Genomic DNA, 22749 nt, shown 5'->3' with positions numbered 1-22749 from the left:
AGTCCTCAGAGTTTAATGAACGATTTGCTAAAAACAGCGATCAACTAATTTTGCAAGGAATGAGGTTCCACATAAGTTGGTTTCCAATAATGCTGTAAATTTCTGCGTTGAGACATTGTTAGGATGGATAGCTTAGTGTCTTATGCTCAGCTTAAAAGAATGATAAAGACTGTGAAAATTGGAGTTAAAAACAATTTGGATCTTTCGATGCCTCTATCAAAATTACTATTCAATTACTGGTCGACTGCACAAGCTGGCAAAAAGCAAATCTCGTCGGCTTGATGAGACGACAGACAAGAACACCTTTAGTAATATCTTTTGGTACTGATGCTTCCTTTTTGATACGTTCCTAAACTTGCGTAACACACCACAACGACAAGCCCAACATATAATACTGAAGAAAAGAAATATATCGCTGGTAGTTAAAAAAAAAAAAGAGAGAGAGAGATTACAAAACATTTCTAGAGCTAGTAATCAACTAAGAAAATACCAAGTCCAATTCTTAAGTTAAACCGAAAGCGACACCAGGTCGCAGATGATCAGATCGACTTTCAATAGCCGATGACTGAGGATATCCCTTCACCAGACAGAGTTTTTTTATGATGCTAGGCTAAGCAAAAGAGTGAACAAGGGATTTCCTTCTGAACAGTATAGAAAGATATATCATTGTTTTAACAATAAGTGTTACATGCGTTTTGCATGACGATGTCATGTAACCCAACCCGATAGTCACGCGATGAAAGACTGTTAAAACATGGTTGCTTTTCGGTGAAGTTAAGTTTCCTTCCTCTAATTGACGCCATAACAATGGCTTTTGAACGTGGAATATTAATAACGACGACGTTCTAAATGTACTCTCTCACTGTCTCTCCCTGTACACACACACACACACACACACACACTGAAAAATGAATGTGAAAGAGCGTGTGAACGAGACAGATTTAAATACGACTGAAGGAGAAAAGCAGAAGTCAGTATGACAAACTAATGTTTCTGTCTACTCCTCACACTCAATACCACTAAACTCCTACTCCTTTATAACTTCCAGTTTCTTCACATCTATTTTTTTGCCTCATCCTTGTTTTACTCCAAAGGAACCTCGATCACAAGAATTCTGGGGGGCTCATGCATTATTCTAAGCTGCATCTACCCGCTCCCCACGTTCAGAGTTTGGTAAAGCTTCGCTGAGGAATGGTTAAGTTTCTTTCAGTGGAAATAGTCCCACATCGACACCGACATTTGTATTTAAGATGAGACATGGTTGTGATTTGATGGAGAATTAACCACTGGATTTGACATGTGTCGCTAACATGTCAGGATAGCGTTTTCGGGGTTCTTGCATATGAATGAAAATACAAAAGACAGTAGACTGTAAAGTTAACGGGAAAATGGTAGAAATTTTTAGAAAAAAGATGCCAGATCTCTGCAAATTTGGCAGCATCGACTTTAACACCATAAAGCATAATTGTTTGGATATTTCTTGTGTACGATATATATTTAGAAGTTTACAGTTGGCTTAGAGTTAAAGAGGTCTGATATAAAAATAAGTATTATAATGTAAAATGAGAGCTACGATAGTTCTTTTCAATACGGAAAGTGTTTTTCAAGTTCAATATAAACTAGGAAATACGTTAAAAGTATATTTTTGAAGTATGGTAATAATATTTTACGTAATGGAACGAACTTTTTATTGCGTTCATTCACTCGCTCAATGATATATATATATATATATATATATATATATACATACATACGTATATACATGCACACACACACACATATATATATACATACAGACATATATATACATATAATATATATATACATATATGCATATTATATACATACATACACACATGTGTATACATGCATACATACATACACATGTGTACACACACACGTACACATAAACGCAAACAAATGCTCATACACTCAGCATATAGATATGTATGTATATATTATAAAGATAGTCCACAATGATTTATAGTTTCACCTCACGTATAAGCCGTGTGCGTGGATATAAGTGAAATTTCAAAACTGGTAAATCGATTGCTGTTACCGTATTTGTACATTTTCTTTTCTTAAATTGATTCAGCATCAGCAAAAAGAAAGAAAAAAAAAAGGCATAGATCTCTATTATTCTGTAAAAACGGGAAACTGTTGTGAACGTAAGTTAATGTCGATTTGTTTCATCATATAAACCGTGTAATATATGAGAAAATAGCAAATATATTTTAACGGTTTTAAATAAAAGTAAATGTGTTCTTTCAAATGTACATATATTTGTACTAAATAAATTTATTGTCATATGACTTCCTAACTTATTAATAATAGTTCGTATAAAATCTTTTATATCTTTCACATATGTGTGTGTAAATATATACATATAAATACATAAGTATGTATGCGTTTATACATATCAATGTTTGGATGTATATGTATATGCATCTATGTATGTACACATGTGTGTGTGTATATATATATATATATATATATGTGTGTGTGTGTGTGTGTGTGTAAGGGTAAAATCCAGGGATCTAAGTGTAGGATGTTTCTCCAATTTGAATTTTTTTGCGTGTGTATGTATTTATGTATAAACACACACACACACACACACATATATGGCAAGAAGTTTTCTTCGCAACCACATGGTTCCGGGCTCAGTCCCACTGTGTGGCACGTTGGGCAAGTGCCTTCTACTATAGCCGCGGGCCAGCTAAAGTCTTGTGAATGGATTTGGTTGACGGAAACGGAAAGAAGATTGTCGTGTGTGTGTGTGTGTGTATATATATATATATATATATATGGTTATTCGACTAAAAGCGGTGTTCCAGCATGGCTCCAGTCAAATGACTGAAACAAAAGAATATATATATATATATGTATTCTTTTTTATTCTCTGTTTATTTTCTCATGTTCCTTTCTGTTGAAGAGCGTAGGCGCGAAACGTAAGATACTTTCTCACCTTCCCGAGCGTTAAACTAATACACCTGTTTGTTGTTTACACACCTGTCTTCGTCTTTTTTATATATGAGACAACCTGGACTAAGAACTGGAGTGGACGAAATTTAGTAATCCTGCACTACCGCACACACCTTGTCTGTACTCGCTTCCACTTAATCCCTACAGTTCTGCTCACTCATTCTATGCCCCTCCTCATGGTTAAGACGATGTCTCACTTCCCTCTGGTGTTTGCCAACCTGAAGTTCTAAGAAATATACGAAGCCCACTCTGCCAGTTGTCTTCATGCTCACGAGCTTCTTTTTTTTTTTGTCTTAGGCCGCTGGCTTATGCACTGTTTTCTCTATTTTCCATTTCTTTCTACCCTTGGTGCCATCTGATGACTCCTGGTCGTTTGGCGTTTCTGTATTGTAGGAAGTATCTTGTTCATTATCTCAAATCCTTCAATGAGGCCTGTGTGAAAAGTGCAAGAATTTACTGGTCCCGTACATGGTTCCTTGCTAAGGGTGAGGGTACGCTCTAATGGTCTGCAGAAAAAGTTGATCGTCCTTTTGTGGGTGACATCTGTTGTCTGTGGAACTATTTAAAACTGCAGAGGCCTCAGGTCTTGGGACAGGATAAATTGTTGATAAATTCAGGGATTGAATCTGCCTACGTAACTAGCTCTCCGTCAGTTACAACGACGAGATTAACGTGCATGTGGCTGAGCACAGACACGTACCCTTAACGCAGTCCTTAAGGAGATTCAGCATGAAACAGAATGTGACAAGTCTGATCCTTTGAATTACAGGTACAACTCACTTTTGCCAGAAAAGGAACTCATGACCTTAGGATTGTGAGTCGAATACTTTAACCACTAAGCCATATACTCTTACTTTCTTTTACTTGTTTCAGTCATTTGACTGCGGCCATGCTGGAGCACCGCCTTTAGTCGAGCAAATCGACCCCGGGACTTATTCTTTGTAAGCCCAGGACTTATTCTATCGGTCTCTTTTGCCGAACCGCTAAGTGACGGGGACGTAAACACACCAGCATCGGTTGTCATATATATATATATATATATAAAAATCAAAGTAAGAACAGTTTGCCAACATAATGTGGCAGTCCTGGATGGGACGAATATTACTGCTGTTTAGCCACAGGAAAAGTCGTTTCCGGTTGGCTGATGGCTATACGGCACAATATCTGTGCCCTTACATAAAGTACTGTTACTGAATATAATTTCTTGAGAGATTTAGAAACAATAATGTTTCTATTTATATCTGAATCAAATTTATGTAAACACACATACACTCTCATACACGTATGCATATTTATGTGGCAGGCTTAACTCGACGACTTTTTAATAATGTACTTTAAGGTCTTTTTGAATTTTTGAACATCAGCAAAGTCTTTTACAATTAATTCAAAGAACTCTCCCAGACTTTTGACTGGTTGCTCTGTGATGGAGGGTATGGAAAGTTTCGATATTGAGAAATCGAATGTGTCGACCTTCTTCCTCTTTTCATCATAGCTTGAATGCCTTTGATGGATAGGCATGCTTTGTCAGTGACCTTGGTTCTTAACAAGTCGGGTCTCGGTCTTATTTCCCGTTCACAACAGTTTGATTACATCACCAATGCTTCTGGAAAAGGCATGAACAACACAGGTCGAGCAGAGTTCCTGTTAAATATTTTACTCTAAATTGCTTCGTTTAAAAAATTAAGGATAAGGAAATTATTCCAGTGTTTAGATTAGCTATGAGAGAAGAAAGGAAGAGAAAACAGGAGACTAATATTAACAGAAGCTAAGAAAAATAGGGGTAGGGTACTTGGCATACACCGTGTGTGTGTGTGTTTGAAATAGTAACGATCAGGTGGATGGTAGGGCATGCATTTTCAGGTTGGATTTGCTGATTTTCACAACGTAAACAGCAAGTCCACTATCGACATCATTATGGTTATAACAATAACAATAGCAACAACAGTTCTTAGGAAAGAACACGAGAAAAAGACAAATCGGATGTAGCGAAAAAGAGAGATGACGAGAATATATACAACGAAAATATTAGAGTGCGCTATTAAGAAAAAAATGATAAGTGATATAATAATAGGAAATAATAATTACATGGGTGCTAAAGAGGTTGATGGCGAGAAATATGGGAGAAATGAGGAAAGTCGTGTGAGTGAGGTGTGATACCTGAAGAGAAACAGACACAAAAACTAGGGAAAAGAGAGAGGAATAGCAGGGAGAAATGAGAAGGATAGAATAAGAGGGAGCATGCATAGGAAAGAAGCAGGTAAATGTAACAGGGGAGAGGGGGAAAGAGAAGATGGAAATAAAACGAAAAAGACGAAGGATTGACAAACTTAACGGTAACAAAGGAATGAGAAAACGGCAAGCACAATAACTATAGTAGTAACACATGCATACATAAATACGTGCATAGAGACAGACAGGCGATAGTAGTCAAAGACAAAGATATGAGGGATTAGTGAGGAAAGCTATAGATAAATCGAGGAAGTACCATGAAATTAAGACGGAGAGGGAGAAAAAAAAATCATAAAGAGGGAAGAGGCGGAGGTTAAATACAGAAGAGAGAGAGAGAGAGAGAGAGAGAGAGAGAGAGAAGAGAGAGAGAGAGGATGTGACAAGAAAGAATGAGGCCAATGTGCAAAGAGAGCGGGAGATAAAAAAAAAATGAAAAAAAAGCCAGCAGCCAAGTATGATGTAAGAAGTAAGATTTCCACAATGACTTTGCCGTTGTACACCCATCACTATAATAATACTGTACGCGACTTCCATCATTCTTGGCTACCTAACAGCCAGCCAATCCATCTGTCGTCTGTGTGAGTGTGTATGTATGTATATATATATACACATAAATATAAATATATATATATATATATATATATATATATACTTAAAAATAAAATGTATATATATATATATACTTAAAAATAAAATGTATATATATATATATATATATATATATATATATACATTTTATTTTTAAGTAGCAGAAACATTTCTGCTACTTTTAAATAAAACATATTTTGAGTATTTTGAGTACTCTTTTTACCACCTTGTTTCACATTTATGTGCTTACTCCGGTATATATATATATATAATATATATATATATATATATATATATATAATATATATATATATATATATATGTATGTATGTATGTATATATATATATATATGTATGTATGTATGTATTTGTATATAGAATATATGTGTATGTATATAATTCGCTTAGGCATTGCGAGACTAATAACCTGGTGTAGAACTCACCTAACACAGTTCTGAAACACACACACACATAATGTCTTAGTGTGTGTGTATTACTTGCTGGGTCTGGAGGAAGGAGCTGTCAGTGACGATGGCCTTCGCAGCCCTGTTCCAAATTAAAATTTGCATGAAAAAAATGAGCAAGGAAAAAGATTCCAGTAGGACCATGTCCTGAGGAAGAAGGACAAAGTATAGTGGATACTGTACTGCAGGGCCTGGGCTTGGGTATTGAACGCAACGTGATCGATGAGAGGGGTGAGACGAGTGACTCAGGATTGTCCAAGCGGGGCGGTCGGGAGACAGCCATCTCCCTGGAACAGAAACTATTAGCATGGTGGCGGAAATGGCAGATAGAGAAGACAGCACTTTTTATGGGCCAGAGACTGTTTGTATTTGTATACCTGTCGGCCGACTGGCCCTTGCTTGCAGTCTAGAATGTAGATGTGTACAGCTGCAACATTGTCCTTGATGTGGGGGTTAGTACTCTGTTGTAGGCCTCGTGTGAGCTTTGTAAAGCGCCTGGCGAGTCCTCGGTGATATTGAAGCCCTACATTTAGTGCGACTGTGAGGTTTCTAGTTGAGTGCTACTTATTTTTAAGAGGGGTGGGGTGCATTGGTGTTTTTTTTATATATAAGTAGTCTTTTTTCTGCTAACTGGAACAAGATTGGCATGGCCCCACTGGAGGATACTTTGATGTCTACTGCTGGATGACATGGTTTATTAAATTCAACTATCCTACGACAAGAACTGCAGTCTATTTTTATATTTATTTACACAGTGACACGTTCACCAATTCCCGTTCGGCCCTCTTTCCTATTCGTTCAAGTAGGGTGTTTTTTGCTTCAGGTACATGCATCCGTTTCTCTGAAAGACTTGGTTACTCACTTGTTTTCAACATCATCTTTATAGCCCTTTCTATTTTCCCTTACTATGTGAAACTATATAATCTTCTCCATGCGTGTACGCGTATATGTGTGTGTTTTTATATATATATATATATAATATATATATATATTATATATATATATTATATATATATATAAAATATTTTCTCCGACTATTCTTTTCCTTCTCTCCGGACCTTTCCTCTTTCCGACGAAGAGCCATGCTCGAAACGTCACACACCCTCTTTTTTCTTTAAACTGCGCCAACCTGATATATTCACCGTGTACATCCTTTTGACTTTTGTTGTTTTTATGAGAGAGAGAGAGAGAGAGAGAGAGAGAGAGGCATACGCACACAAGTATACATTACGTAGAATATTTAGACCCGTTTTGAGTAACCCCTTGAAAGTATGTCTGCGGTATGTAAATAAATGCTTTAATGCTATCATTAATATTAAGAAAGAAAAAAAAATCAATTTCGCTTTAAATTCGGTGTGAAAGTTATAGAAAAACGACATTTTTTTTCACGTACCTCTTCACATAGCATAGAGGATTTCTTTTTTTTTCATAATTTATATATTGTTTCGGAAAAAAAAAAGTGAAAAGTGGGCAATTCTGCAAGCTCTTCTTACGTAAAAAGAGTTTGCAGAATGTCGAATAAGTTAGTTCAGTTGCCTTGCTGAGGAGAAAGTCTAATATTTCAACTCGCTTTTACTCTTCAGCGAAATAGGAGGGGAAAAAAAAAAAAAAAAAAGAGCCATTGTAGTTGTTTGTCTTGATAGACAGCACAGGAAGTGATGCAAGTTTTGTTGCTACAACTAAAGTTCGGAATCAGGTCACGGATTCGATTCGCCACAGAGTTAACCTTGCAGAACGATGACGCTCTTTTTTTTTCTTCTTTATTTGTTTATTTTTTTAAATGTTTATAAGAGAAAATGAAACTGAGGCGTCTGATTTTAATTTTGAAAAAGCATTTATTTATTATAGTATAAGTCAAATAACTGCGATTAGGAATCGCAAACTGGAGTTGTTTAGATTTCAACCGAAGGGCAAACTTTAAGCTGTTTTCTAATTTCCTGAAAAAGAAATCGTAGTGTGTGTCTGTCTGGTTGCTTCTTTGTCGACACACACACACACACACACACACACTTCCGTAGTCTCTCTATAAACGCCCCGGCATTCCTCGCAGCTGCCGCCGCCGCTGTCATCGTCACTTAAAATTTCTTACACCTTTATCATTTCTTTTCTCTCTCTCTTCTCTCTGCATGCTGTATAATGTGTGTGTGTATATGTATACACAGACATATATATATATATAATATATATATATATACATACACACACATAGTCTTTCTTCTTCTTCTCCCACTTTTATTGGTCGGTCGTCACCACAACCTTACCTTCCTTCTCTTTACCTCATTCCTGATGGAAAGAGAAAGAGACAGAAAGAGAAGAGGCATTGATCAGTCATATTCCCTCTGCAAGTACACTTTACACAGTGAGTGTCTGTCCTACTGACTGACTGACACATAGCTACAGCAATGGGAGTATATATTAAAAATGCTGAGAAGCAACAGGGGCAACCGTTAAATGAGGCGCGCGCGCACACAAGCATACATACATACACACGCACGCGCACACATTTCTCAAAATTGCCGCGCGTGCTTACGTGTGTGTGTGTTCAAACATACAAAGCTAAAATGTAAATGAGCGAAAGCTGAAGTCGGACAGATTGCTTGTTGGTATTTAGTTTACAGCCCTTTACTTTCTGGGTTCAAATCTCGCGCAAGTCAGCCTCACTTTTCGTATTTCCGGGACTGATACAATGAAATATCAGTCAAGCGCTAACTATATAAATATAAATATAAATATATATATATATATAAGGCATACCCGACATGAATGTAATTCAAGTAGTAGAAAAGCCTGCACTCATGTGCACGCCCTTGCCTTAGGACGCGCGCGCACACACATCTATGTGTATCTAATATCAGTTACAGTTTTTTCTATGAAAAAAACTGTACGGTGTAACTAACCTATCCATATTTTATTTAGCTGTATCTGTTTGTGTGTAGATTGCTGTTCAATTCTTTTTCTCTTGCCCTTTCTACTCCTCCAACCTCCCCTTGTTTAATTTTGTAATATATAAAAAAATACGAGAGGATGTGGGATGGTAGCAGGCTTTTAGTTTCCTTGCTCAAACAAGTGCACTATTAGCCTTAAGCACACATTCGTGTGTCTTGCCCACCTTCACACGTATCTATTATATACGGGCATGTGTACGCAACCGTACAAACAGATATACAGATTTGATTAAATAAGCGTGTGCGTTACTCAGATACATACTTGCATGTGCGTACGTCCCCTTCCCTTATCTACGTAATGCTTGGTATAGAGGAAAAGGGAGTAGGAAAGAAATTAGCTACAGAAGGATAAGCTTAACAGGCTGACTGGCAAAAGGGGGTGGGCAGTGGATAAGCAGGTAGATATAAAAACAAAGAAAAATAAAATAGAAAACCCCAACAGCCGTACACGAAAGGATTGAAATACTTCAAGTATAACACTATACAGTAGATAGACTCCCATTCATATCAATAATGCTTTACAGGAATAAATATCGCCTCTAGTACTTGACCGGTACTTTATCAACCTCGGAAGGATGAATCGCGAAACTGAGCTCAAAAAGATTTGAACTATGAACGTACAGGTCCGTAAATAAACACTAAAAGGCATTTCTCTCTTTCTCTCTCGCTCTGTGACACTAACGATTCTGCTGTAACATAAATAGACGGACGGGGCAAAATATATAACAAAGAAGATGGTAGATAGGCAGTGATAAGATTAATTGGGACAGAATACTCAAGAATGCCTGCTGTGTAAAAAATATTAATAATAAAGTTGGTATTAGCATTACTTGATGTCGTGAGCCAAGAAATTTAGAAGATTATGTGAGAGAGCGGGAGCAGATATCTGTCCTCCACTTAGTACATATTTTCAGTCGGACAGACTGACACTGGGAGACGGTAAAAACTAGACACCGACACAAAGACAAACAAGCTGACGAGTGTAGAAAGAAATTCGAGCAATAAGGAGGGAGAGAGAGAGAAAGAGACTAATGAAGCACGCGTGTCGATATATATAGGAAACAACAGGGAGAGAAAGAGTGAGTAAACGTATCTCAAGTTGGATAAACAACGGAGATCAATAAATCTTTTGAAGAAAACAATCCACTGTCTCTTCTCTCAACCCCCGCCTCCCTTCCGCCGATGCCTATATTTCTTTCTCATCTACCATTTTCCTCTCTTTCATGCCACATCTTTTATTTCTCTTTTCTTCTACCCTCACATTTCTCCTCCTCTCTTTCGAAAGGACATTTTGCTACTGGCTGGTTCGATCCATGTTGTCAATGACCTGGCGATTACAGCGATGATGCTGTTGATTATTATGATGGCGATGATGATAATAATGATGCTGATGCTGCTGCTTGCTGCCGATCGTGGCAGTGGTGGTGATGCTAGGCCGGTGGTGTTGGCGTCGCTGTTTACTGCTGCTGCTGACTCAAGTGCACATCGATAGACACACTTCTCCGCCAATGATAAACCTCTTTCGCAACTATATAACCTTAGCTGACCCAGTTTTCTTTATTGTGCCACTGCCGTCAACGGCTGCAGCAGCAGCAGCTTCAGCTCACGCACGCTCGCACACACACACACACACACACATACGTACGTACACACATGCACACACGCCAGTTACCGGTGCAATCATCGGCTGTGCCGTCTCAGCCAACAGCAGCAGCAGTCGGCGCTGCTTTGACTGCCACTGCTGATATGCTGTTGTGGTACTCTGCTTCTTACATGGGCTCCCTGTAAGCTATTATGCATGTTTGTCTACTACTACTGCTGCTGCTGCTACTACTACTACTACTACTACTATACTACTACTGCTACTACTACTACTACTACTATCACCACCACTAGCAGCTACTCCCCCACACCATCGTCATTCTTGCTGTTCCTGTTGTTGCTGCTTCCTCCTTTTTTCGTCCAACTCCCTCTTTTCTCTTCACAATTTCCTTTCTCTCTTTCCCTTTATTTTCTCTATTTTTTTACCCTTACCCGCTCCTCACTCTTCTCGTCCTTCTTTCCTCTTTTACTTGTCTCGCTCCCTTTTTGGCTCATTCCTTTCACTTTCCCCCCATATTTCTCAATCTCTTTCTGTTGTTGCCCTACATCTCTTAAATCACTCTGTCGTGTCTCCCTATCTATCCTCCCTCCCCAATTCCCAAGTACCATTTCCCTATATTTTTCGCTAGCCAATCCCGTATTGTGTTATGTATGCATATAGAATACCTATATATTTATGACCCCTGCCTGTTCCAATACACTCTTGTGCGTCACCGCACCCTCTTCTATTCCAACACATTCCCTTCTCTCTTTCCTATTTCTCCTTAACTCCCTCAGTTTTTATTTCAAGCTCTCCCTTTTCTCTCTCCACGTCTCCCTCTCATTTAATCTCAGCTCATACTTCCCTCTCCTTTACAGTCATACACATTCTCCCTTTTCCTCTCACATATTCACAATCATACATTTCCTGTATGCCCGTTTCTCCTTTTACTATTACTCCCTTTTTTCCTCTAATTATTATAGTATTAGCATTTTTCAAAAAATACACCCTAAACTCCCTCCTATTAATCTACATATTCATTCCAGTTGTCTACCCTCAGTATTAGTGACTTCAAATTTACCATCTCTACTGAATTATTATTGCATAATTACCTATAAATCTATCATACTATATCCAGCATCGTATAAAACTGCCTCTAAAATTACAACACCGTCTCTCTCTCTCTCTCTTTATATATATATATATATATATATATATATATATATATATATATATATATGCGTGTATATGTACATGTAGAGGTAGGTACGTACATATATGTTTATATATATGCATATATTCTATTTTATTAACATATATATATATATATATATATATATATATATAATATATATATATGCACGCCTAACAGTTTTAGCCCCTGAATCTATTATTTATTTCAATAACAGATATTTTCCTAGTTTCTACATAAATACCTCCCTATCTCCACATATATTACTGAAGAAACAATTGAACATATAGATTTCAACACACACACACGTATAGGTGCAGGTATGGCTGTAATTAAGAAGATTGCCTTACAGCCATGTGGTTTTGGGTTCAGTCCTGCGTGGCACCTTGGGCAAATGTCTTCTACTGTAGTCCTGGGTTTACCAAAGCTTTATGAGTGGATTTGGTAGAGAGAAAGTGAAAGAAACCGGGTGTGTGTATGGGTGTATTTATGTCTCCTTCAGTTGACATTACATAATAGTTGTAGATGAGCAGCACAGAAGATTGGAAATAAACGACACTACATAAGATGTAGTATCATTTGTTTAGTGAAAAATATCAGGCCACAGGGGAATATTAACCTTGCTTGGAAGGAAACAAGAGGGTTGGCAATCGGAAGGGCATCTATTTTTTAAAAATCTACCTTAATAAATTTCGTCTGACCCATCCATGCAAGCATGGAAAAGTGGATATTAAATCAAAATACAAAATGAATTATTCAATCAATGATATAATTGCCATTTTGTTCCACTATCTCCTGCCATCATGTGGGCAGACATCCCTGCTCTTAGAATTTTTTGTCTTTACTGTCGAAAAAAATTTTTCCAGGTGAAGTTTTTTGTATTCTCAGAATGGGCAGACCTTCAATTCTGAAGAGTTGAAGGTATTTCCATTCAAAGAATTTTAAGAGATAGAAGTTGATGGAAATCTCAAGGCACAAGATTAGGCAAATATGGAAGGTGTGACAAAACTTTCTAGTCAAGCCCCAGTAACTTCTGTCACATCTACAAAGATGTGTGTGGTCTGCCATTGTTGTCTTGAAGGACAATGCCCTTACAATTAGCAGGTGTTGGATGTTTCTGATGGTTCAATGCATTAATTAGTCCAGCTCGTTACAGTACACATCTGAATTGATGGCCCTGTCTATGGGAAAAAGCTTGTAAAAGACATCCTTTCGATACCACCAAATTGAAAGCATAACCTTCAGCTGAATTTCTGCTTTGGAGGTTGTTTGTTGTGGTTCCCCCATCATCATTTTTTGCTTCATATTGTCCATCACAGTGACTATCCTTCTGCAGGTTTCTGCTGCTCTCTTGCTTTTTTAAAAATAGAAAAGCATGCCATGTTGATAATGACCATTTTTTTGCTTTTCATCTTCAAGGCAATCCCTAGCAGATAGAATACAGCTTGCCCTGTCGCAAATTTGTGTTGAACTACTTTGTAGTATTAAGTATCTAATACTTGTACAAGGGACAGACTGAAGTTAGCTATTTATTAGAATGTTTGAAGTTTAGTGTTGATAAAAACTGAACAAACATACTGGCCAACCCAATACATTTAAATAAAGGGCAGTAACTTGGTAGGAGAAGTAGGGCTCTTACCATAGTTGACTTTGCCTTTCACAATGTAGATAATATAAAATAATCAACTATACAAATGCCTCAAAATTTGAGGTCTACTATCTATATTAGAAATTAATGTGTGTATATGTGCGTGTGTATGCAGGTATGTATTGATTTTGTTTTTACTTATGATGCAAGATGTGATAGAAAGAGTGAACAACTTTAGATTGTGTGATGTTTATTTATATTCTTCATTCAGTAAATATCTATAAATGGAAATCAAAAATAGTCTGTGGACATAATTGACTAGAAAGTTAACTTAGTTTTTCTAGTCATTATATTTCATGTTTGCTTGGCACATACATTTCCCTTACTTAGTGAAATTATCCATTACTCTTTTCGGTCATTTTGACTGTGGCCATGCTGGAGCACAGCCTTTTAGTTGAAGAAATCGTCCCCCGGACTTATTCTTTGTAAGCCTGGCACTTGTTCTATCAGTCACTTTTGCTAAGTTATGGGGATGTAAACAGACCAAGATCGGTTATCAAGCGATAGTGGAGGGACAAACACACAAATATATACATACACACACACACACACACATATATATATATATATATATATATACATACGACAGGCTTCTTTCAGTTTCCGTCTACCAAATCCACTCACAAGGCATTGGTTGGCCTGAGGTTATAGTAGAAGACACCTGTCCAGTTTAACAATGCAGATATGGCCAAGTATATAATGAAATTAAAATACTTAGACCGATAATAAAAAAAATCTAATCTCTTTGATAATAGAATATTAGAATAATTAACTGAAGCACAGACATGGTTTTTTGGGGTTCAGTTCCATTACTTAGCAGCTTAAGTGTCTTCTACTATAGCCACAGGCTGACCAAAGTATTGTGAATAGATTTGGTAGATGACAACTGAAAAAAAGCCTGTTGTGTATGTGTGTGTCTTTGTGTTTGTCCTCTAACCACTGCATGACAACCATTATTGGTTTGTTTATGTCTCTGTAGTTTGGCATAAGAGGCTGATAAAATAAATACATGCCCCATCCCCCTAAAATAATAAGTACTGAGTAAAACCCTTCAAAGCAGTGCCTCAAATGGCTGCAGTCTGACTGAAACAAGTAAAAGATAAAAAATAAAAGCAGCCAACATTGTGAACTATGTAGGGTTGATTAATCATCACCTCTCATGCAAATCATAAGGTACCATTTTTATTAAGGGTACTCTCTGAAATGTTAGGTTTTTCTGCTTTTAGATGATAAACCAATTTATTCAACTTAACTATTTATATAGATTAATTATTGATATAAATCATCACTGATTTCTTAGATTTTTGCCAATGTTCCATGCATGCAATTTGTTATCAGTTAGGATTAGAATTAAGATTAAAGAAAGCTGATAATTAGCTTGTGACATACATTTTCACTGTGGGTAGCCTCATTTCAGTATATGCTCTCTGCTATTTCTTAGTTTCAATTCCTGATCATAAAGGTTTTGATAGTATTTGCATTGCTATTATTCTTGAAAATATTATGGAGACATTATCTCTTCTCTGTAAATCTGAGGTCATGCATTTACAAAAATCATTTTTACATGTAGCATATGTTTAGGTGTGTGTTCAACATCTACTAATGCAGTTATTTTCATGAAAATGTTGAAGCCTCTTCATATCCTTTCTACATAAAGAAAAATAAGGTGGTTGGTGATAGGGAGGTATCGAGCCATAAAACCCCTGCCAAAACAGAGTGAAGCCTGGTGTAGTCTTCTTCCTAGCCAGCCCTTGTCAAACCCATACCAGTATGGAAAGCAGACATTAAATGATGATGATGATAAGTCTTTGGAATATCAATAAATGTGTGACCATTATATTGTGCATGTGAAAGAGAAATCAAAGTGGTAAAGCCTATCCCTCACTAAGTGGGACTGAAGTGGAGAATTCGAGCCCAGTCTTACAAGCTGATATAACTCTTGCAATAGGTAGAGCTCATGTGGTCATTCAGCCTGCTGTAAACAACAGCCAAATTCCTTTGCCTTACCCCCAGCTGTCTTAAAAAGAAAATGAAAAAAAAATGCATTTGATAATGTAGCTTCATAAATATAAAAAAAATTGTGTGATTATGGCTAGAATGCCTTCAGTCAGAGATGATCTGGTACTAAACAACACTATTAATACTATAGTGTGCTACTACTTGCAAAAGTAAATCGTATCCATCTATTGTATTTATTTATAGTATTATGAATAAGGCAACTGGCAGTCAAGTGCAGGATATGACACAATTTTTAGCTTTAGGTAGTAAGGCACAGCAAAGGCCTCTTGACTCAACTCCATGTGACTCTCAAAGTTAATTGGGTTGAAATTTTAAAACAAAATTTACCATCTATGCTGGGTTTTGTTAAATCCGTATCTCTCCCTTTCTTGCTGAAGTTTTTGTTTTATTGTTTAGCTTTAGGTCAATCCAGATCAAGCGGATGTATGATCAAGTGTTTCAGCTGCAACTATTTTGTATGTCTATGATAATAATGTCTGTGTTGTTCCTTTCTTTTTGTGATAGTAGGGTGTGATTTGAGGGGGGGGGGATTTTGTTATTTCTAGCAAATCAAGCTTTTTTGTCGAGTCTTCCTTATATTTTGATTATAGTGCTAATAGTTAGTTGTCTGAGCAATAATTTCAGCTGTGCTGTGTTTTTTTTTTCAATTATGCTTATAGTTCTATTTAAATCTATGATACATTTTAGGACTACAAAAGCATTTCCAGTAGTTGATTGATATTTTATCTTATTGGCACAAGAAGAATGAAAATCAGAATTGACCTATACAGGATTTGAACTTGGATCATAAGTGGGGCAGAATTGAATACTACATGGCATTTTTTCCATAACTCTAGTTATTCTGTTAATTCACCATGACTGAATGAATGTAATTAGATATTTTTAAAACAAACAGTTAAAACAGTTTCAATGTTTCTAAGACATTTTTCATATTTGTAAATTTTATCATATTACAATTTTGTTTTGTCTTTTTCTTTTTTTCCAGATGAACGGCTGTGGTACACGTGGTTTTCTCTTGGATTCCATGTTTGATTTTGCTAACCATTTTAATAAGCTTAACTTGAGTGAAAATGAATTGGCCTTGTTCTCTGCTGTTGTGCTTTTTTCACATGGTATGTACTCAGTTCTATAATATGGTTTACTGAGCTCTTTTATCCACTATCTTATATTTACCTAACATAACTAAAATAATAAAGATTGTTTTAAAAACTGGTTTCTATTCATAGAACATACATGCATCCACTGTCATCATCATCATTATTTTATATCCATTTTCTATGCTGACATAGGTTGGCCGCACTGCCTCACCTAAGGTCTGGGTGTACTTTATCATGCTACTGGTGCTGGTTGTCTATAAGTTGTTTAAAGAACCTTCTTTACCTTATAAGTTTACCTATACAAGCTTCTATTCAAGGTTAATCTTTTCTTAGACAGACAGCACCATGATTTGCAAAGCCCACATTTTTTCTGTCTAGCATGGTTTTTATAGCTGGATGCTCTTCCTTTTGCCATCCACTTTATAACAAGTCATTAGCATATTTTATCATGCCACCAGCATCAAAGAGGTTGTTCACTTCAGTATTGCTGTTTTAATATAGGTGCTACCATAGCTAATGCAGAGTATACATATGATACAAGTCAATAATAATCTGCAACTGAAAAGAATTAAATTTTTAAACTCAGATATTTGCATGCATGCAATGGATGTAAACTCATGATTTATGACAGAAATTACTTCATTCATACATTATTTCATCTCTGTGTTCTTATATTTCTATATAAATATAGATATAGGCAATTCCACTGTATGGCACATCATTAGAGAAGTGCTTTAGTCTTAGGTTTGACCAAAGCATTTTTAATGAAATTTAGTAAATCATTCTTGTTCTTGATTTGTAGACTTAATCCATTGCTTAGTTTAACATCACTATCTGAATCTTGGGTGCCTTTACTGGAACTTGGTCTTTTGAAAAATTAGCATTTAGCGTAACTGATGTGAGGTAGTCTTGAAGCTTATTCTACATTTACACAAAAAACACAGTAAGAAGGCAAACTTAATTAGGTGATCTTAAAATTAAAAGCATTAAATCTATGACCATGCATTTCTTTAGGGGTAACTGTAATATGTTATCCAGTGATGCCTTCTTTAAGACAGCGGAGTTTAATACAAGGAAGATTTTACTATTATTTATCAATAATCAAGCTATCACTTAGAAGTCTCCCCAAAATGAAACACGCATAGAAGTAAAGTTGAGGCTAATATGTCAGCAATAAATAGTTTTACTAATTGGTTCACAATTAGTTTTTGAGCACACTTTACTTCAGTCCTCGTTTCCCTCTCTAATGGTTTTTGTTTGTATGTGTGGTGTAATTTCATATCTATTATTTCTTCATTTGCAGACCGTCCAGGCTTGAGAAATGAAGAACAAATTAAAAAGATTCAAGATATTTTGCTGAAATCCCTCGAAACCCTTGTCAAGCACAACCACTCTGATGACCCCACGTTTTTTAGTCAACTGATGATGAAAACAACAGACTTGAGAACTATAAATACATTACACTCTGAAAAATTAGTCATATGTAAGTTGCATAAGATTGTTTTCATTTAAATGTCAAACTTTTTTACTTTTTACTCTAAGATTAAGAATTGATGATATGCATTCAACAGAATGATCATTACCACAGCACTCAAATTCTTACAGGAATATGACGTCTCTACACTAGTTCTTACTTGTATGTTATCACTAACACTTCATCAAGTCCCTCACAGAATTTCCCTGGCTTGGTTCACCTAACTATTTGTAGCGACCATGGAAAGATACACTTTACTGTTGTTGTTGTTTACCCTCAAGTCATCTCTGATCAAGTAGACCTATGATAAAAGCCATTTCTGCTATGACATTGCCTTCTTTTTTCAAGTGTGGTAGAATTCTATATTATGTAATGGACTACATTATCCACTGCAACCATTTTTCTTAGATGGTAGGTTGTGATTTGAAGGAGATTTAATTTCCCTGCCATGTGGTTGCAGGGTCAACCCTCAGTATGGTACCTTGGGCAAATATCTTCTACTTATAGCACTGGATCAACTAAAGTTTGTGAGTGGATTTAGTAGACAAAAACTGAAAGAAGCCCATTGTATATACACATATCTATAGCTGTCTGTATGTGTGTGTGTATTTGTGTTTCCTTGACTTAGTAGTGTGTAATACTTGTAAATGAACAACATGACATGTTATATGTATCATGTTGTTCATTTCCTGTCTTCCACGAAAAACATATCTAGTTATAGGAAAATACTGCCTTGTATTTGTGACTGTGTGTGTATATATATAGTTCTGCTGAAATATAGTGCAGTATTGGAGCTCTCAATGCATAATGTTGATTTCTCAATTCATTCTAATATCCAAATTAGGGGACCAGCTTAAATATCTGTATCAGAACAATAAAACAAAGTAATGTCACTGGGATAGCTATGAATGTGATAACTTTTCTGTTCCATTTCTATGTGAAATAGTAGGTACATGTCAACATGAAATAGAAAACAGTCAATATTCCAGTTTCATATGTGCAGCCACATCCATCTGCTTAAAGTGTCTTTTTTGTTATGGATATGACTGGTTGTTCATCTAAACCTATTTGACAAGGTCCATCAAAAACGCCCCTTACCTTTATATCTATGTTATGTCTACCAAGATGATGTTCTCAAAAACCATCGTTTTCTAGAACTTTCTGTGTTTGTCATTTTTTTCTGGTCTCATTTTGCTACATTTCTGGACAGTATTAACTTATTCAGCTTTCCTTATTTTTTTTAAATCGCTGACAGTTCTAAAATAACACTATGGAGACTACCTTTGTTTCTCAGACTAGTCTCCATTATGTGTGTGTGTGTTCAAAACTAAAACAGAGAGAGTTACTAGTCTAGTTTCATGTTTCAGCTTCATCTGTTGATTGGTGACCTCTCTGTCTTGTTCTATTTATAGCATGGGAATTAGGCCCATAATGCCTAGCTGAATGTGTGAGAATGCTTATGTGTTGACGAATTAGAAACTTCAAATATTTCCTCTTTCTTTCATCTACAAACTTTTACATGTGTATCCCTTTTCAAATTGTTTATGATGCTGTAAATTAGAGATGCTTTTGTTCTAGACATGCAAGAAGGAAGCCTATTTAATCTCAAACTCAACTTTTATACTGGTGTTAGAACAAATGATTGATAATTTGGTTCCCTTTAGTTGATAGCCATATTAAGAATATTTTGTGTCACTGTGTAAGATAGACAGACAGATAGAGGGAGAAAGAGAAAGGGAGAGAGAGAGAGAGAGAGAGAGAAAGGGAGAGAGAGAGAGAGTGAGAGAGAGAGAGAGAGAGAGATGTTTGCTTATCCACACACCCACTAAGATCAACATTTGGGAATTGTTTTACAATTGTGTTTGAGTAAGTAGCTTTTTTTGGGTGGATTCTGGTTCATGAAGAAAGAAAAGCTGAATGGATGGAGAAATTAAGTTTACTTGTTTGTTTGTATGAAGTGGGTATTGTATTTCTTTTTTCTAGAATGAAACAAAGCATACCAGAGTTATTTTTGCTATTTCCTCTTGAAGGAATTTAGAATCTTGTTCCCCATCCTCTTCCACTCTCCTTCTTGCTTTTACATATGAACTTGGTTTTTCTTTTTATATTTATTTTTCAATTTTTTTGTTCTCTTAGTTTTATCATTTCTTCATTTCTTTTACTGTTATTCACTGAACCCCACAACCACTACCCTGGACCTCTAGTCTTTCTGTTCAGTTTTATTGTTCTTGCTAGGCTTCCCCCAACTACCACCACTAACACCATGTCTAATAACATGGTGCCTACTTTTACACACATTAAAACAATGTTTTAAAGTCTTGAATGTGAGAGTACCTTGAGAGTTGCCCAGTATATAAAATACATAGCAAATGTGACACAAAGTAAAACAAGTAAAATAAATCAATTATAGTCTACATTAGCTAGCTGAGTGTGCAATATAATTTTGGTTTTTAGTTAAAACCATTTTGAACAGCAAGGTTATCACATTGTTATTAAATATTCAAGTGCACAGTTTCTAGTTTAACACTACTGTCTGATCCTTTGAGTGTATTTTGTGGGAATCCATGCTGTTAAAAGTATTACAACTAGGTCTCTTGTGTGAGGATAAGCTTTGTTCTTTCTCACACTAGTCTCAGAGACTCTGAAAAGGTTCATACATGCTGCCCTGTCTTTAACCCATAAATAGCCCTGAAAAAAACAACAGCAAAAGCATAAGTATGGCTTTACAATTACATGGCTCCTGAGTGGACCTTAGGCAATTGCCTTCTGTTGTAGCTTTGGGTTAATCAATATCTTATAAGTAGAATTTGGTAGATGGAAACTGTGAAAAAGGCTGCTATATGTGTGTGTATGTGTATTTTATTCCTTCAGTTATTGGACTGCGGCCATACTGGGGCACAACCTTGATGGGTTTAGTGATCAAACTGATCCCAGTACTTATTATAAGTTAGGTATTTATTCTATTAGTTCACTTTTTACTGAACCACTAGGTTATAGGAAGAAAAGCCAACACAAAATGTCAAGTGGTGTGTGTATGTATGTGTGTGTGCCGGTGCATTTATAATTGTCAAAATACATAACTTAGTGATTTGGTAAATATCAATCAATAAAATAAATACAAGACTGAAACAATTCCTGAAGTAGATAGGATTGATTAAAACCTTTGAAGTGAAGACACTGCATGAAATGTAATGTGAAATCTAGCCAAAGCATAATCTGATCTCAATTTCTACCTTTGTCATTACAGTTAACCATTCATGTTCTTCCTATTATCCTCTGGATTAGGGGCATAATGCATATTTACAAAATCTACGTAATAAACTTTTAGTTCCACAAATATTTAAGGAGCTGCGCGGAGATGACATTATTGAACATGGTCACTGATATTGATTTCTGCATTATGCTAAGCCAGTTAGTCTTTCGTATAGTTTTAATGTAGTCAGTTCATTGTCTCTTAGATACTAGTTTAATTTCTATTTAGATGAACTAAATAAGTTCAACTCTTGGACCAAAAACCACTCTACATTCTATATTTCATTTGGTTTTCTTCAGTTTAAGGAATCTATATCTCCTGATGTTAACAGCAATGGTGGTTATAGTTATGGTCATTACACTAATGCCATGTTTTAACTGAATGTTTAAAAGGTATGACTAATAACCGAGTAAATATATGGTTAACTATTTAACCCTTTAGCATTGAAACCATCCGTATCAGAGTGAAATATTCTACCTGTTTTATGTTCAACATGGCTAGATCTCACCTCTCACACGTACCCCACAATAGTATCCTAATGATAAGCAATCACTTAATCGAAATCTTGAAACTACAACATAATGCATGATTAATTCAAAACAATGTGAATAAATAAGCATTAAATTTGACAGTGTAACCTGAATACTAAAGGGCTAATATTTGTGGGAAAATTGATGGCCTCCTCCCTTTCTTGTTAGCATATGCAAGTTCCCTCTTTTACTTGTTTCAGTCATTTTGACTACGGCCATGCTGGAGCACCACCTTTAGTCAAGCAAATCGACCCCAGGACTTATTCTTTGTAAGTCTAGTACTTATTCTATCGGTCTCTCTTGCTGAACTGCTAGGTTATGGGGACGTAAACACACCAGCATTTGTTGTCAAGCGATGTTGGAGAGACAAACACACACACACACACAAACATATATACATAAATATGACAGGCTTCTTTCAGTTTCCATCTACCAAATCCACTCACAAGGCTTTGGTCGGCCCGAGGCTATAGTAGAAGACACTTGCCCAAGGTGCCACGCAGTGGGACTGAACCCGGAACCATGTGGTTGGTAAGCAAGCTACTTACCACACAGCCACTCCTTCCCCCATTAAAAAGAAAGCTTTGTCATCCGTGTGGGAATCGATCCCACGTCCCTTTGTTAAAGCTACTAAGTGTGTTACCTTTACACCAGCGAATTCACCTTCAAATGTACAAATATTGAAAATATTCTAGCAATAAAATCTGAGAAATTCAATGAAATTGAATTTACTTTTACTAACCTAT

General features: G+C 36.2%; 1 protein-coding gene across 2 annotated transcripts in view; it reads left to right on the top strand.

The window, feature by feature from the left end:
• Window positions 1–22749, top strand: part of LOC115222994 — a 136205-nt gene that overhangs the window by 100258 nt on the left and 13198 nt on the right. For both annotated transcript variants that reach the window (XM_036511954.1, XM_029793416.2), the window contains exons 8-9: window positions 16635–16761; window positions 18050–18229. In XM_036511954.1, the coding sequence (XP_036367847.1) occupies window positions 16635–16761; window positions 18050–18229 (307 nt within the window). The remainder of the gene's footprint in view (window positions 1–16634; window positions 16762–18049; window positions 18230–22749) is intronic.

Source organism: Octopus sinensis, linkage group LG21, assembly GCF_006345805.1.
Source record: "Octopus sinensis linkage group LG21, ASM634580v1, whole genome shotgun sequence".
Lineage (NCBI taxonomy): Eukaryota > Metazoa > Mollusca > Cephalopoda > Octopoda > Octopodidae > Octopus > Octopus sinensis.
This window is presented reverse-complemented; position numbering and strand designations above follow the sequence as displayed.